The sequence below is a fragment of the Schistocerca nitens genome, chromosome 6, assembly GCF_023898315.1.
Source record: "Schistocerca nitens isolate TAMUIC-IGC-003100 chromosome 6, iqSchNite1.1, whole genome shotgun sequence".
NCBI lineage: Eukaryota > Metazoa > Arthropoda > Insecta > Orthoptera > Acrididae > Schistocerca > Schistocerca nitens.
In genome coordinates this window covers 4,180,062-4,196,001 of record NC_064619.1, presented here as the reverse complement: position 1 = coordinate 4,196,001, position 15,940 = coordinate 4,180,062, and the positions used below count along the sequence as shown (strand labels likewise).

The window sequence follows — 15,940 nt, the reverse complement described above, 5'->3', positions numbered from 1 at the left end:
ACCCGGTAACAGTGATAGGTTGAAGTTAGGTTCAGTGGGAATTAATGAAGTGCAGCAGCAGAAAGAATAGGACTTCTCGTCAGGTTAGTAGAGAGTTATCAACACAAAATAAAATAGAGGTAATGATTAAATAGGTCTGATAATCAATAAGAAAATAGGAATGCGGATAAGCACAGTGAATGCATTATCAAGCCGAGACAAACAAGGAGCCAACACACTCCACAGTATTACAAGTTTATATGTGAACTATCTCCACATATGGTGAAGAGAGTGAAAGAATGTACGATGAGATAATATAAATTATTCAGGCTGTTAAGGGAGAAGAAAATTTAATTGTGATAGGTACTGGAGTTTGGTTATAGGAAAAAGTAGAGAAGGAAAAATAGGAGGAGAATATGGACTGGGCCAAAGGAATGAGAGGGGAATCATCTGGTAGAATTTTGCACAGAGAATACGTTAATAATCACCTGATCACCAACACTTCGTTAAAGACAGAAATATGGAAGCGCCGTGTTAATGGATACTTGAACATAAATGCAGACTCCTGCCAAGCCTGAACGCTGTGCTGTGCAATATCCTCAGTACGTCGTGTGTAGTTGCGAGTGCATTATGTCTGAGCTAAGTGAATCTGAACGTGAGAAAATTATTGGTACTCGTATGGTAGATGTTTCTGTAACCACAGGAGCTGAAGTGTTTGGTGGTTTCAGGAGACACGATATGGTAGATTTATAGTGTATACAGGAAAGCTGAAAAACATGATTAGCTAGGTTACAACGCGGATGAAAGTGTACATTTAATGATGACACAGGATAGCTGAAGAAGTTTGTGAAGAAAAATAAGAGGACGCAGTTGCAGAAGTCACTGTGGAACTGAATACCGCACTCAAGACCCCAGTCAGTACAAAAACAACATGGAGGGAGCTTCAACAGCAGGAAATTGCAGGGCGAGCTGGAATTCCAAAACCACTCGTCAGTGATGGAAATGCTCATAACAGGAGATCGTGGTGCCTACCTGTTAAAGAGGCGGTCATGAAAAACAAGTGTAGGCCAGATTTTATGCATCCAGCATTCGAGAACCAGAGCATTCAGTGGCTTGCAACAAACTCAGCACATACTTTGAAATCTTTATGAAAAGTTTTCCTGCCGACAACCCCCACAAAATGATGAAAGGGAAAAAGTTTATCGCTTACTACATTTTCGCTGTCCACACAAAAAACTGTCGCAGTAGGCATGACGTCATGACGCTTACATTTATTGCTTCTTTGCTATAATTCTATTCGCAACACATTTAGCAGACAGTATCCACATATGGTGCTGAATGTACTTAAAAGCGGCAAGTTAAGTGTTTATCTTTTTCTGTGTTTCCACGCAGTATATTTATTAAATTTCGTGCATGTTTCTCTGTTTAAGAGGTTTGATCCCGCGTTTCTGTAAGTGTAAATTCATGAAGTCTGTAGCGCAGTAGTTGCTCATTTGTTTTGTTTTGAAAGCGACGATCCGTCTGTTTAGTGAGCCAATCGGCCTCCAGCTCTCGGCTGATACACGCCTACTAGTTATTGAGAGCTCCAATGATAGGGGCGCTGTGGAGCCCCTAAGGCAGATAGCTTTGAGGGCTGGAAAGAAAGCCAGCGAGCACTCGGTATGTCTGCCGATGGCCTCATCAGAGACGTGGAGGCGGCCTTGCCCGTGGCTATCGAGCGTGCAGAGGGCAGTCGTCTGGATGTTGTGCCTCACGCCGGTACCAACGACGCCTGACGCGCGGGTTCTGAGGTGATTTTCAGTTCGTACAGACCGCTGGCGGTGGCGGTGAAGTCTGCTAGCCTCACGCGCGTGGTGCAAGCACAAAATTCTGGTCGTATGTAAAATCGCTAAGCGGGTCTAAGGCTTCCATTCAGTCCCTTGTTGACCAGTCTGGTGTGGCAACTGAAGACAGCAAAACGAAAGCCGAAGTTTTAAATTTCACGTTCAAGAAATCGTTCACACAGGAGAATCGTACAAAGATACCGTCATTTGAACATCGGGCAGACTCCCGTATAGACGATATAGCAATAGGCACACCTGGCGTAGAGAAACAGCTGAAAGATTTCAAAGCAAATAAATCATCAGGTCCGGATGGAATTCCAGAGATTCATCTACGACATTGGCCCTTTACCTATCTTGCATTTATCGTGAGTCTCTCGTCCAGCACAAAGTCCCAAGCGACTGGAAAAAACCGCAGGTGACTCCAGTACATAAGAAGGGTAAAAGAAGGGACCCGCAAAATTTCAGACCAATATCGCTAACTTCTGTTTAGTGCAGAATCCTTGAACATATTCTCAGTTCGAATATAATAAACTTTCTTGAGACTGAGAACCTTGTGTCCACGAATCAGCACGGTTTTAGAAAGCATCGCTCGATCGAAACTCAGCTTGCCCTTCTCCCACATGATGTACTGGGAACTACTGATGAAGGGCAACTGGAAGACTCCATATTTCTAGATTTACGGAAAGCATTTGACACGGTGCCCCGTTGCAGGCTGTTAGCGAAGGTACGAGCATATGGAGTGAGTTGACAGATATGTGAGTGGCTCGAAGACTCCTTAAATAACAGAATCCAGTAGGTTGTCCTCGAAGGCGCGTGTTCATCAGAGACAAGGGTAGCGTAAGGAGTGCCCCAGGGAAGTGTGATAGGGCCGCCAGCAATCTGCCGTTGTCTGCTGTTGATGCCGTGGTGTACGGCAGGGTGTCGAAGTTGAGTGGCTGTAGGAAGATACAAGACGACTTTGACAAAATTTCCTGTTGGTGTGATGTATGTCAGCAAGTCCTAAATGTGGTAAAATGTAAGTTAATGCGGATGAGTAGGAAGATCAAACCTGTAAAGTTTGAATACAGTATTACAAGTGTCCTGCTCGACACAGTGAAGTCGTTTAAATATCTGGGCGTAACGTTGCAAAGCGATACGAGGCGAACGTGCATGTGAGAAATGTGGTAGAGAAAACGAGTGGTCGACTTCGGTTTACTGGGGGAATTTTAGGAAAGAGAGGTTCACCTGTAACTAGACCGCATGTAGGACGCTGGTGCGAACCATTCTTGAGTACGGCTCGAGTGCTTGGGGTCCGTACCAGGTCGGATTCAAGCAAGACATCGAAGCAATTCAGAGGCCGGCTGCTAGATTTATCACCAGTAGGTTCGAACAACACGTGAGTGTTACGGAGATGCTATGGCAACTCAAATGGGAATCCCTAGAGGGAAGGCGACGTTCGGGGAGCACTTGAGAGGAAATTTAGAGACTCGGCATTTTAAGCTGGGTGCCGATCGATTCTACTGCCGCCAACATACACTGTGCATATGGACCACGAAGATGAGATACGAGAAACTAGGGCTCACACGGAGGCATGTAGAGCGTCGTTTTTCTCTCGCTCAATTTGCGAGTGGATCACGAAAGGAAACGAGTAGTAGTGGTGTAGTGTACCGTCCGCCAGGCACCGTGCGCTGGCTTGCGGAGTATCTATGTAGATGTAGAAAATCGTATCGTTGTACGATACGTAGTTCAGGAGATACGAGGGAAGGAGGAGATGGACAGAGAGAGAGAGAGAAAGAGAGAGAGATGGGGGGAGGGAGGGAGCAGGACACGCACAGGAAGAGTGGCGAGGAGGAGATGGGCATAGAAAGGAAAGAGGAGGACATGGCCAGAGAATGGGTGAGGGGAGTGGAGGACGTGGGCAGAGAGAAGGGGGAGTAGGAGGTGGTCAGGGAGGGGGGCAGACGAGATGGACAGAGGGAGGGGGAAGGAAGCGATGGACTATGTAAATGAAATAAGTACACACATCAAAAAACGTTTCGCGTCACCTCGGTTCCGTGAGCTCCGGAACTTCTACAGAAAATTGGAATGGAGATCAACAAAACATCATTTCCGCCCTTTTTATTGCTCACGAAAACCACACATTGCATATTGTACCACCGTACAGCGAGACCATCAGAGGTGGTGGTCCAGATTGCTGTACACGCCGGTACCTCTAATACCCAGTAGGACGTCCTCTAGCATTGATGCGTGTCTGTATCGTCTGGCATACTATCCACACGTTCATCGAGGCACTGTTGGTCCAGATTGCCCCCCTCCTCAACGGCGATTCGGCGTAGATCGTTCAGAGTGGTTGATGAGTCACGTCGTTCATAAACAGCCCTTTTCAATCTATCCCAGGCATGGTCGATAGGGTTCATGTCTGGAGAACATGCAGGCCACTATATTCGAGCGATGTCGTTATCCTGAGGAAGTCATTCACAAGATGTGAACTATAAGGGCGCATATTTTCGTCCATGAAGACTAATGCCTCGCCAATATGGTTGCACTATCGGTCGGAGAACGGCATTCACTATCGTATAGCCGTTATGGTGCCTTCCATGATCACCAGTGGCGTACGTCTGCCCCACATAATGCCAGCCCAAAACAGCAGGGAACCTCCACCTTTCTGCACACGCTGGACAGTGTTGAGACTGACTGGGTTGCCTCCAAACACGTCTCCGACGATTGTCTGGTTGAAGGCATATGTGACACTCACCAGTGAAGAGAACGTGATGCCAAACCTGAGCGGTCCATCCGACATGTTGTTGGGCCCATCTGCACCGCTCTGTATGGTGTCGTGGTTGCAAAGATGGAGCTTGCCATAGACGTCGGGAGTGAATATGCGCATCATGCAGCCTATTGCGCACAGTTTGAGTGGTAACACAACGTCTTGTGGCTGCACGAAAAGCATTATTCAACATGAAGGCCTTGCTTTCAGGGTTCTTCCGAGCCATAATCCGTAGGTAACGGTCATCCACTGCAATAGTATCCCTTGGGCGGCTGAGCGAGACATGTCATCGAAAGTTCCTGTCTCTCTGTATCTCCTCCATGGCCAAACAACATCGCCTTGGTTCACTCCCAGACTCCTGGACACTTCCCTTGCGTGGGAGCCCTTCCTGGAACAAAGTAACTTTGCGGACGAGATCGAACCGCGGTATTGACCGTCTAGGCGTGGTTGAACTACAGACAACGTGAGCCGTGTACCTCCTTCCTGGTGGAATGACTGCAAGTGATCGGCTGTCGGGCCCCCTCCGTCCAATGGGCGCTACTCATGCCTGGTTGTTTACATCTTGGTGCAGGTTTAGTGACTCCTCTGAACAATTAAAGGAACTGTGCCTATGATACAATAACCAGTTAATGTCTGTCTTCAGGAGTTTTGGGAACTGGGGTGATGCAAAACTTTTTTTTTGATGTGTGTACATATCAGAGCAACGCAGGTACTCAGCTAGTATATACACGCGAATCCGGCAATAGGATATACGTACTACTCTTCTTGTCCCCTCTATCTTTGTCCATCTCCTCTCCCCCTTCCTCTCCCCACCTCGTCCTGCCCCAACTTTCTGTCCATTCCCTCCTTCCCTCTCTCTTTATCTATTTCCTGCTCTGTTTATCTCCTCTTCCCCTCTCTGAGCTTTGTTTATTGTTACTGCCAACGGAACCTTGAGTAGGAACTGAAGTCTTAAAATGATGGGTAAATCGGCTGGGAACATTGGTACACGGGATGTGAGATAACTCTCCTGCTGCTGAATCTGTAAGGATAAGCTTCATTGACAGTATTTTGCATAGTTTTAATCTGCAGAGGGGTCGGATTACAAAGTTTCGGACGATTCAGATTCCATAGTATAATTCTAACCATAAACGTGTAAGTCATAAACAAAGCTTTCCTGTTTTCTATTAAAACGGAAGGAAGAAAACAAAACAGTACATAGTTGTGAGTACAGTTTTGTTTAAAACTGTGTAGAAGGCGTATATAACAAGATTTCAGATGACAAGCCAATATCAAGCACCCTTATTTACTGTGTAATGTTAATTCAATGCATGTGTGTAATTTCGTTGCAGTTTTAGGAGCTTCGGCCCTTTAGGAAACTTAATATGTCGGTATAATGTTACGAAGAGACATATTACGAGTGAAACGGACTGTCCACGTTTGGAGCGGTGAGCTATCTGTGGACTGGTTTGGTATTTTCAAAACTGTATTGGAGTCTGTGGGAGGGCCGAGTTCCAGAACGGCTTAAATCAAAAAATAAATGGGCGGACAACGCGTCGGGAATAATGCTCGTGCTGCTGTGCACTGTTTTTTCTGGTAATTACGTCACTGTTATTAAATTAACTCGATTGAGCTTGTCCCGCTCTGCTTTTGGACTGATAGGGTTTTATTTTTGGTGTATTTTGACGGACCGGCCATCGGCGAGACAACGGAGCGTCGGTCCCAGGGATCGTGCAGCAGTTGTCTCAGGTAGGAAGCTCTGAAATCACACTGTCGACCGACATTTCGTTGCTGCTGTGCACCAGTACAAATAAACTCCTACAGAAAAATATCAGTAAATTGTGGTACATAGATTCAAGTCAGTTTTCAGTTTACTTTGTACCACTTCTCCTTCGTTAACACCTCAAATTAAAATTAAAATTGTGCTGTTAAGGGCAATTTCAATGTCAGAACTTTACATAGGTTCATATAACAAGTGTGTTGACCTAACGGTTGTATAATTTTAAAAACACTAGGGACAAATAGTAAACAATTTTGTTCTATAGATGTTGTGAACTCACATTATTAAAGACAGTGCTGATGAAACAGTACAGGCATTTATAATCAGTTAACAGCGTCTTGAAGTGGAAAGTGTTTACAGCTGCGTCATTTCTATTGACTGCACTGTTTAATAATTAAAGTTTCCCACCAAGGATATTCTGAATTGGTTCAAATGGCTCTGAGCACTATGGGACTTAACATCTGAGGTCATCAGTCCCCTAGACTTATAACCACTTAAACGTAACTAACCTAAGGACACCACACACATCCATGCCCGAGGCAGGGTTGGAACCTGCGACCGTAGTAGCAGAGCGGTTCCGGACTGTAGCGCCTAGAACCGCGCGGCCACTCCGGCCGGCCAGAGCAGCAGACGCAGCGCCGGTGGTGGCAGGGCAGGTTACCTGGCAGCGGTCGCAGGCGCGGCCGGTCGTGTGGGGTCGGCAGGGGCACTGTCCAGTCACGATGTCGCACACCGCGCTCGTCGCGCCCACGGAGTGGCAGCCGCAGCCTGCAAGACAGAGAGGGCCGCACTGGTCACACCGGCAAAACACGCCACCACTGGTACACATCGACGAATTTCTTGCCTGTTGAGGTAATGAAACTTTGGTAGCCTAGATCGTCACTCTCATATATTACACAAGCTTAGCTGAACACCAGTTTGGCTTCCGAGATAACAGAGGCGGAAGAGAAGCTGTCCTACGCCTTCACAGTATAGTATTGTATTGTATGTTAACCGGGGGCCTAGAAACGACGGAGAGGCTCCGTCCCCGCCGCAGCCGCAGTGGTCCACAATCCCACGACGACTACCATAGTCCACTTTACCCCTCCACAGCCCCACAACACCGAACCACTCTTTCAGGATTACTGTTCCGTTCGCCCCCCCCCCCCCCCCCCCCCCGCCGTCCACAGGGAACGTCTCACACCAGACGAGTGTAGCCCCAATGTTTGCGTGGTAGAGTAATGGTGGTGTACGTGTAAGTGGAGAACTTGTTTGCGCAGCAATCGCCGACATAGTGTGTGTAGCTGAGGCGGAAAAAGGGGAAACAGCCCGCATTCGCCGATGCAGGTGGAAAACCGCCTAAAAACCATCCACAGACTGGCTGGCTCACCGGACCTCGACACAAGTCCTCCGGGCGGATTCGTGCCGGGGACCAAGCGCTCCTTCCCGATCCGGAAAGCCGTGCGTTAGATCGCTCGGCTAACCGGGAGGGCTTCACAGTATAGTAACTGAAGAAAGTTTTAGAAGCAACAGAAAAATTTTCATGGCTTTCGTGGATTTCAGGAAATTGTTCGACAACGTCTACTGGAACAAATTAATAGAAATTCTAAAGGTTATTGAACTAGACTATAGATAAAAAATAATTAAAAAGCTGTACAATTGTACTAACGAGGAAACCCTTGAGTGTGACGTCGCAGGTTCAGTGTTTAGTTAAGGCTCATTTGAAAGTGACTGAGCATGTCCATCAGGAGGGTGACAATTTACGGGATGTTCAGAAATCAGCCCTCTATGGTATGTGTGTGTTATTCTTCATAAAATGGAAATCGTCGACATTCGAGAAATGTTCAAAACAAACCATTAACTTGCACCATGAACACCGAATGTAAAATGGAGAGCCATAGTAATCACCATCGAGATCGAAGGCGAGCTCCTTGCAAGATACAAACCGGCTGGACGTTCAGCTAGGTATCCACTCTTAAAGAATGCATATAGAATCATACTGGTGTAACGGGGAGATGAGAACTGAGGCAATATGATGACATGCAACCGAATGCGAAACAGTCTGCCGTGGAGGTTATGACGAAATTCGCTATTTTTAAGGCGTAGCTCCAGATAGTACGATGATATGTTTTACAGGCACGAAAAAAACAAACATTCAGAGGCTGGGTTTGTCCGGTGGTTGCAGGCGGTATGAACTGCTATGTGACACACTTTTCAGGATGGATGGTTTGCTCTTGAGGAGTATGATTTTTATACGCAGACCGGGAATCAAGCGAATGCAAGTTACTTTGACCTGATATGGGCCAAAATCAGTTCTTATACTACAGTTGTAGTTCTCTGACGCCCATTTTTCCACTCTTACCTGTTATGTAAATATTCCCTACTGCCCTTGCAAGATCACACACACGAGAAAGAATCGTAGGGGGCCAGAGCACCTCCAGCTCGTCGCAGCACAATAAACGACTTTCCACCCAACTTTACTATACAGATTAACAGTCGACATAAGCTTATACGAATGCGTTACGGCATTGGTGTTAGTTGATCTTGGTACAACACTCCTGGTACCTCTAATTTCCAGGGTTCCTTTCGTGTGCATTTCCTTTTCAAATCCCGACTGGTCAGAGTTGAAAATAAATTCCTTACTGAACGATGACATGAATTTTTTTATCTCATCTACAAATTTTCGGACCAATCTGCTGTTTGCTGTGCATCGTCAACTTGACGCATTGTTTGAACTCTCTTTATTTTACGTCTTCCACTTCTGTAGCACTTTTTAAGTTATGCAACCGTCTACTGCTTCTCTTGAAATCACTGTAATCCATGTCGCGCGCAATTTGATGTGCACAACGTACTAGGTCACTATGATGCACGTACCGTAAACCGTATCGAGCATCTTTAAAACGCGCAAACACCAGTTCGAAATCTGTTCATAATTTTTTCAGTATAAAGCGGATGATGTTTCATGTACGTAATTATGTTTACTATCCGCTCCTTAGACAATGATTCTCCTTTACTATGGAATTTGTGGCTCCCTGTCCCACAAGGATGATGAAGTTCATTGCTTGACACGTGTTTCAGTATCACTTTCACCTGTGAAGCATATATCGTCATCACTGTACTCCTCATGTACGTTGTCCGCACAACCGAGCGTATACGACACCAAACATTCCATTGACTCATCTTGCAGAAACGCTAATATTTCATTTGCCACTTCTTTCTCACTCTGCGAAATTCCCTGGGCTTCTTTCTGACGAAATGTCAACTTCGGCAACTGTTGTTGTAGATATAATTCAATATCAGCTTTGTTTATCGCTGCCACTGCTCTGCTTTGTATCAACACCACTAGCATTGTAAAACTGTTAGTGAGTTATTCGTCGACTAAGTAGTTCAACTACGCTCCGTAGCCTCATGTTGTGTTCGCCAATGGACATCTTCAGTCCTGCCCCCTGTTGCCGTGAGGAGCCAATGTTGTGGTTGCATGGTAGACAATATGTGGGGCATCGAAAGCAGTAAACATCCCTGGCCTTTCGCGACGTCGCACTCAAGAGGTTCCTTGTAAGTACAAAAATAGTAAAGACGAGAAATACAAAAAGGAAGCTAGACTTCTTAAAGGCGTTAGATGAAGATGCCATCTGTCCCCATCCCTATATGACACCTACATAGAACATGCAATAAACGAGTGAAAGAGTACTGTATATGTATCAGAATAAATAGAGAAAGACTACAGATGCTCAGGTTTGCAGATATCATAGCTGTGATAGTTTCAGATGAAAAAATCTCCAAACAATCCTAGAAGTTATGGATGCAATACTAACGGATGAGTACGGCATGGAAATGAAGTGAAAAATACAGAGATATTCGTGTCGTCTAAGTAAGCAATAGACATAAACATTAAAACTAAGGAAATAAAATAAAAGAAACAAGATAATACAGATATTTAGGAAGTAAGGTAACTGAAGACGGAAGACGCAATGAAGTCATAAGACAAAGAATTTGAGAAGCAAAAGCAATGTTCATGTATGTAAGAAAAATGATTTGTTCAAACAAGATAAATTCTGAAATGAATAAAAGAATAGTTAAGAGCTGTATAATCGGAGTGTAGCGCTGTATGGCTGTGAAATAATGCACAATAGTTGATAACGAAATCTCTAATTACTTGAGGGATGGTGCGGAGACATGTGTTAACGATAAAGAGGACAGATAAACCACCAACCAGGAAGTCTCGCAAATAATTAGCGAAGAGAGGTCATTTTGGGGAACAACAGATCAAAGAAGACCAGATTGATCACATAATACGACGCAGCAGGTGTCCTCTTAAGTGTTCTCAAGCTGACCTAACGACATCGTCAGTTGGCCACTGTATGAGCGAACCTGGACTGTGGATCAGTGGTTATAGACTCTTCTTTACCATTAAACCCATACAAAAATGACATTACAATGCACGCAACACTGTCACACATATGACACTTCATCCGCAGATCGAATGAAGACAGTTTCAAGTCACCTCTATAAATTTCTGACAACAGCAGTGTGAGGTATCTCAATTGTCACTGAGAATTCTGGTAATAATTACTACTATATCTGTTAGCTTCTATATTTCATACGGAGAAAAATTCTATAAATATCGAAACAAGCAAAATAACGACAGGAAAACTTCAGCATATAAATATTTCTTCTTGCTAAGCACCTTTGACATACTAATTCCTTGTTCGTGGCTTATATTCAAAACTTGTTTATTGTTCGTATTTACATATTTGAGTATTAAAGACACTTTGCAAGCTTCTTGTATCTTTGGATGCTCTGTTATTTATTATAATACGTATTTTGTGCGAGTCGTTGACAAGAGTATTAAATTCTCAGCTTTTTACGACACAAATTATCAACGATACACGACATGTATTTATTAATGTTCTTTAATTTAAAAGATTAACCAATAAGTTTTAAATACTCGAGGCATTGGCGCAGATTTTGCATTGAGGTGTACACTCATTATCTCGCACAACTTTTATCTACATGGTATCCGCTGGAGCGCATCGAAAACACCTCATAATTCCATATTGCTATTAAGAGACTGTAATGATATTATTTTCTTACTGTGCTAGGTTAAAGATTTCTCGCCCCTGTGGGATATGCGTGAAAGCTTTGCACCAACAGTCACACTACCAAACCAGCGGGAACGTTATGCGGGCAGTCTGTATAGAAGGCGAAATGGGCATGTCCCACGCTACTGGGTGTGCAGTTACGGGGGATATTATTTTAATTGAGGAAATTATGGTTTTATGTGAGTGTAGTGCAGTCACACAAAATATTCTCTCTCAGCACGCAATTAAGGTAGTGTGTCAGCGGGTAGGTACTTTCCAAAATTGGGTTTCGTCTCGGGAAGGAAACTGAAACCAGAATCACAAAAAGCAAATACGTTGCCACGTGTCTGTATATTACATTATAAATGTACTTTCCACTTCACTTGGACGTTAGATTAGATTAGATTAGATTAATACTAGTTCCATGGATCATGAATACGATATTTCGTAATGATGTGGAACGAGTCGAATTTTCCAATACATAACATAATTAGGTTAATTTAACAACATACTTAAGTTAATATAACAACTTTATTTTATTGTGTTTTTTGTTTTTCTTTATTTTTTATTTTTATTTTTTAATTTTTTTTATATTTTTTGTTTTTTTTTCTTAATTTATATCTAAAAATTCCTCTATGGAGTAGAAGGAGTTATCATTCAGAAATTCTTTTAATTTCTTCTTAAATACTTGTTGGTTATCTGTCAGACTTTTGATACTATTTGGTAAGTGACCAAAGACTTTAGTGCCAGTATAATTCACCCCTTTCTGTGCCAAAGTTAGATTTAATCTTGAATAGTGAAGATCATCCTTTCTCCTAGTATTGTAGTTATGCACACTGCTATTACTTTTGATTTGGGTTTGGTTGTTAATAACAAATTTCATAAGAGAGTATATATACTGAGAAGCTACTGTGAATATCCCTAGATCCTTAAATAAATGTCTGCAGGATGATCTTGGGTGGACTCCAGCTATTATTCTGATTACACGCTTTTGTGCAATAAATACTTTATTCCTCAGTGATGAATTACCCCAAAATATGATGCCATATGAAAGCAATGAGTGAAAATAGGCGTAGTAAGCTAATTTACTAAGATGTTTATCACCAAAATTTGCAATGACCCTTATTGCATAAGTAGCTGAACTCAAACGTTTCAGCAGATCATCAATGTGTTTCTTCCAATTTAATCTCTCATCAATGGACACACCTAAAAATTTGCAATATTCTACCTTAGCTATATGCTTCTGATTAAGGTCTATATTTATTAATGGCGTCATACCATTCACTGTACGGAACTGTATGTACTGTGTCTTATCAAAATTCAGTGAGAGTCCGTTTACAAGGAACCACTTAGTAATTTTCTGAAAGACAGTATTGACAATTTCATCAGTTAATTCTTGTTTGTCAGGTGTGATTACTATACTTGTATCATCAGCACAGAGAACTAACTTTGCCTCTTCATGAATATAGAATGGCAAGTCATTAATATATAATAAGAACAACAAAGGACCCAAGACTGACCCTTGTGGAACCCCATTCTTGATAGTTCCCCAGTTTGAGGAATGTGCTGATCTTTGCATGTTACGAGAACTACTTATTTCAACTTTCTGCACTCTTCCAGTTAGGTACGAATTAAACCATTTGTGCACTGTCCCACTCATGCCACAATACTTGAGCTTGTCTAGCAGAATTTCATGATTTACACAATCAAAAGCCTTTGAGAGATCACAAAAAATCCCAATGGGTGGTGTTCGGTTATTCAGATCATTCAAAATTTGACTGGTGAAAGCATATATGGCATTTTCTGTTGAAAAACCTTTCTGGAAACCAAACTGACATTTTGTTAGTACTTCATTTTTACAGATATGTGAAGCTACTCTTGAATACATTACTTTCTCAAAAATTTTGGATAATCAAAACAAAAGAGATGACCCAAAGAATTTCCTGTAGGAAATTTAGCGTCGTCGATACAAGACAGGAAAGATTGCTGTAGCATTAGAAAGTACAATCCGTTGTGAAATATTAATGCAACTGAATAAAAGAGTTACGTTTATTTTTTTAATGTTCATTCTTCAGATCCTACACCATTTTTGAAACGTGGGCTTGTTGATAGCACTACAATATACCTTAGGATACTTCTCCCTTTTAGTCAAATAGTGTCATAAATTTATTTTATCCCCAATTCGATACAGTCTGTCTTTTGAATTATCCGATTTACCCACACAATCTTCATTTTTTTCTGCAGCGTCACATTTCAAAATCTTCTATTTTCTTCTTGTCTGTACTGTTTATTGTCCATGTTTCACTTCCATACAAAGCTCTGCTGACGACTAATACGCTCAGCAAAGAATTTCTAACGCTTTCTTTTACATGTTAAAATATCTCCCTTTTTCAGAAAAGCTTTCCTTGCTATTGCAATTCTGCATCTTATACAACCTTTACCCCTGTCATCATCACTTATTTTGCTCCCAAAGTAGGAATTTCGCTACTATTTTTAGTGTCTTCAATCTAAATCTAACTCCCTTAGCATCAACTGATTTCATTCGACTACATTTCGCTAGTCATGTTTTACTTTTGTTGATGTTTATCTTATAACCTCTTTAGAAGACACTTTCGTTCAACTGCTCTTCCACGTTATTTGTCGTCTGCGATAGAATTACAATGTCGTCGCCAAACCTCACAGTTTTTGGTTGTTCTCCCTGAACTTTAATTGATCTCCAAATTTCTCCTTAGTTTCCTTTACTGCTTGCTCAATGTTCAGATCGGGGAAACGCTACGACCCTGTATGACTCCCTTCTGAGCTAAAGCATCCTTTTCATGTCGTTCGAATCTTGTAGCTGATGTCTGTTTTCTGTAAAAGTGATAAATAACCTTTCCGTTCTTGTATTTTATCCCTTTTACAATCGGGATTTTGAGAGAGCATATTCCAGTCAGCATTGTCAAAAGCCTACTGTAGGTCTAAGCTGCTATAAACGTACGTTAGAATTTTTTCAATCTTCTAAGATGATGTCTTCTAATATGGCTAATTGATTTGCTAAATCAAATTAAGGTTTTGTTGCTTCTCACTCATCGCACTGGTAAGTATGTATCATCTCTTAACAGTTGCTCGTTTGTTGAACAATTTTCGCATGTTTACTTTTGATGATTCACACTTAAGCAGATGCATGTTTACGAGTATGTGTATCAAATTGTGTGTTTTCTGTCCATAGGAATGTAGCGTGATCATTATTTAGACAGCAGAATTTGCTAATTTTGATGGGCTCTTTCATTGTACGTATTACTGAAGTTCACTTTCTGAGCAGATTATCTGCAGGCTTGTTGTACAGAAGTTCCTTGACACATAAAAGCACATAGAGTAAATATTTATGGGATTCATTTGTAAATATTTTTTTTATTTTGTCATTATCTTCAAACGAAATAATGCTTACGACTCCTTGAACTTTATTAGAGACGGTGCACAAGTTTGGCTTGTGTTAACGACGGAGAAGGAAATCGGCCGCACCCTTTCAAAGGAACAATCGAGGCGTTTGCCTGGAGTAATTTAGGGAAATCACGCAGAAGCTAAATCTGGATGGGCGGACGCGGATTTCAACTGTCGTTCTCCCGAATAGTACCCATCTTAATACTTTTTTAAGTCGTATACATTCCTCCATCTTCCTGTAGTCGCTATGATGACCCTGAACTTCGGTCGATCCTCTTTTTCAGATCCGTATTCAACCATGCCTGATGTGTTTCACCCACCAGAAAATTTCTTTTATGAATTAAAAGTCCTCAAAAACTAACCGTTGTTAATAAATAAGTAAGCAGCTCCTTAATGGTGCGAAATGTCTGTGACTGCTGAGGAGCATCTATTCAGAATGCGATATTACTTAATATTGACTCTACGTCCAAACGACGATGACGTAACGTCAGATTTAAGATTGGTTTGAATTAACTTATTCCTGGGGCTGCTTCGCTGGCATTGTTACGGTGATGGACACAGTGGTGATTTGTCAATCTCTCAACAACTTGTTTAGCCGCCAAAATCTTATGCGTAGTCTTCTAGACGAATCCCGCCGACGACCATCTGCGTGTCACTTGGTGGGATCAGATTAAGGTCCTACTTCCTCGCCGAACTGCTTTATTATGCAGTCATAACCGTTGATTTGTATCTCCTAAAGAACCAGTCTCATTTGTTGGAGCTGTACCGCCGGAAAATCAGCTCTTTATGTTCCTCCTCCAGAGATCGTCTTCAAGTCATTATCTCTTACCACATGTCCTAAGTATTCCGTAGGGGTTCGATATCATCCATTTCATTTCCATCAAGTACGCCGCTTACAGATATTCATCGTAACGTCAAAAGTTATTGTCGATACGTCAGTAAAACAGTACGTTTCCGAAAGTCTGTCAGTACTTTCCTCTGCAGGAATATGGAATACATTATAATAATCGTTGTCTGTTCATCTATGAAAGAAGTAAACTACATTCCTCATTGCTATAACTGATATTTATCTTTTAGCGTTATACAAAGGCTGAAATAACAAGTGTTTCAGTTTCGATAAAGGTCTTTCAAAATGTGGTCAGTTAGAGGAAAA

At 42.3% G+C, this 15,940-nt stretch overlaps 1 protein-coding gene across 1 annotated transcript in view; it reads right to left on the bottom strand.

Annotated features, from left to right (window-relative positions):
• The window catches only part of LOC126262654 (laminin subunit alpha-1), a 429,094-nt gene that overhangs the window by 322,501 nt on the left and 90,653 nt on the right, over positions 1-15,940 (bottom strand). The window contains exon 2 of the mRNA XM_049959424.1: positions 6,969-7,075. Within this exon, the coding sequence (XP_049815381.1) occupies positions 6,969-7,075 (107 nt within the window). The remainder of the gene's footprint in view (positions 1-6,968; positions 7,076-15,940) is intronic.